Source organism: Amphimedon queenslandica, unplaced genomic scaffold (assembly GCF_000090795.2).
Source record: "Amphimedon queenslandica unplaced genomic scaffold, v1.1 AMPQUscaffold_8183_Cont19871, whole genome shotgun sequence".
Classification (NCBI taxonomy): domain Eukaryota; kingdom Metazoa; phylum Porifera; class Demospongiae; order Haplosclerida; family Niphatidae; genus Amphimedon; species Amphimedon queenslandica.
This window is the reverse complement of record NW_003551538.1, coordinates 1-2,400: the sequence shown is the minus strand read 5'-3', so window position 1 is coordinate 2,400 and position 2,400 is coordinate 1. Positions and strand designations below refer to the sequence as shown.

Here is a 2,400-nt window from a genome sequence, read left to right as displayed (position 1 = left end):
TACGGATACTGGTTCTCATTGTTACGTATCATTTTATTTGCTAGCAACATCTCTAGTTGCTTGATATTGGAGACTTGGAGAGACGTTCAGCAACATCACAGACCTACACAGACATTAATAAGTAGAAGATATTTTGAAACAAATACAAGAAAGGTTTCATTTGTTAAGCAACTTTAAAAATTTATTTAAAAATATAAATTTTAAGTTAGGAATCAGCTCAAACTTTCTACATAGCATAAGTACATGTACATCAATAGGTATCAGAAAATGTAAAAAAATTTGGGGTGTTTCTAGAGCCATTAATTTTATGGAAAAAACCATGGGCTATAATAGTCCATGCTTTTAAAAAAATTTTCTAGTTTTAAAAGAGTGCTCATAACTCCAGAATTTGAGCTCAGAATCGGCTCAAACTTTCTACACAGCATAAGGACATCAATATGTATCAGAAAATGTAATAAAAATTTGAGGTGATTTCGGAGCCATTTTTTCGAAAAAACCATAGGCTATAGTCCATGCTTTTTTTTAATTTGCTAGTTTTTAAAAAGTACTCATAACTCCAGAATTTGAGCTCAGAATCGGCTCAAACTTTCTACACAGCATAAGGACATCAATATGTATAAGAAAATGTAATAAAAATTTGGGATCATTTCGGAGCCATTTTTCAGAAAAAACCATGGGCTATATTTAGTCCATGCTTTTTTTTCAAAATTTGCTAGTTTTAAAAAAGTGCTCATAACTCCAGAATTTGAGCTTGGAATCGGCTCAAACTTTCTACACAGCATAAGGGCATCAATATGCATCAGAAAATGTAATAAAAATTTTGGGTGATTTTGGAGCCATTTTTTCGAAAAAACCATGGGCTATATATAGTCCATGCTTTTTTCTCAAAATCTGCTAGTTTTAAAAAGTGCTCATAACTCTAGAAATTACAATAAAAAGTTACAAAAAAGAGAAGACCGATCATATATAAATCATTACCAGGTCCTCTACTTTGTCCAAGAGATCCTCAAATGAAATAAAGGGACACTCAGCTTCAATATGAGTGTATCTATAATAAAACAATAGATTATAAGGAGACATAACAGTACAACTTTACTGATAATAGAATTAAACATTTTTATTATTAATATACCACATTACAATGTACATGTACGTGGATAGTATAAGCTAGTGTATGATACTCATTATTTATTTATTTATTTATTTATCCATTTATTTATTTATTTATTTATTTGTTTATTTTATTTTATCTTACTCTGCAATGTGTCTTCTAGTTCGTGATGGTTCAGCACGATAAGACTGTGCCATACAAAACACGTCACCCAGGGATGGGATGCAAGTCTCAAGGTATAACTGAGAAGACTGGGTTAGATAAGCCTACAAAACAATAATAATAATAATAATAATAATAATAATAATAATAATAATAATAATGTATAATGGAAACATATATCTTAAGTTCATTTTATACTTCAGGATTTTTATAATTGTGTGTAATAATTCATAGAACATTAGATTATCAATACAATAGTTACATAGTTCAAATGTTTGCTAAATTAGTACACACAACTAAAGGTGTACTACAAGTATCATGATTCATACCTCATCACCAAAATAATCCAGTTTGAATAAAGTGGCTCCGCCCTCAACTTGTGTCTTCACCAAAGTGGGAGGAGTTACCTGTGACAGTGTAAAGCTAGTAACGTGTGTATACATGTACATGCATAAGTACCTCAATGTATCCTCTGTCAAAGAAGTGCTGACGAAAACTAAAAGAGAGAAGATGGAAATAGTTTTTTAAAACCTACCTAGCTCTTTCTTCTCCTTCCTCTCTCTTTCTCTCTCTCTCTCTCTCTCTCCCACTCTCTCTATCATTCATTATCACTTACCAATGTCCCACCATTGAACGAACTCGGAATATCTTTGACAACTACATGTATTATAAAACAAAAAAAAATGTACATCTCAATAACAGAACAAAATCAAAAAAATAAAATAATAGAAAATGGTACCAAATTAAAAGGTGTAATAATTAGGTTTACCACGTCTCCCCTAAGCATCATGTGTCTTTGGTCTAACTGGACATCAACCAGTGAGTCCTCATTCACTAGATTATCAGCTCCACCAGGAGGAGAGAGCCCAACCACCTCCCAATAATCACATACCAACTCGTGACCACCTGGAGCCTATTAGGAAATGCACATGTAAATGTATATGTACATGTACATGCATTATATGTACATAACATGTAGTGAAAAAATTGTGCATAATATAAATTTAAATTTGAAGTAGTAACATTCTGCAAATACAAATGTAATAGGAAGTGAATATTTAATGGAAATTACTGGTAAAAGATCTCTATTATTAGTATACTAGGAATATACAAGAGTATACTGACCG

General features: G+C 31.5%; 1 protein-coding gene across 1 annotated transcript; it reads right to left on the bottom strand.

Moving 5' to 3' along the window:
* Window positions 1-6: 6 nt before the first annotated feature.
* On the bottom strand, window positions 7-2,186 carry LOC105315771 (asparagine--tRNA ligase, cytoplasmic-like; the record flags this gene model as incomplete). The annotated part of the gene is made up of 7 exons (XM_011410515.2): window positions 7-103; window positions 979-1,048; window positions 1,256-1,377; window positions 1,603-1,680; window positions 1,733-1,769; window positions 1,890-1,930; window positions 2,043-2,186. Coding segments are annotated over 7 exons (543 nt in total), but the record flags the coding sequence as incomplete, so codon positions are not given.
* Window positions 2,187-2,400: the final 214 nt, after the last annotated feature.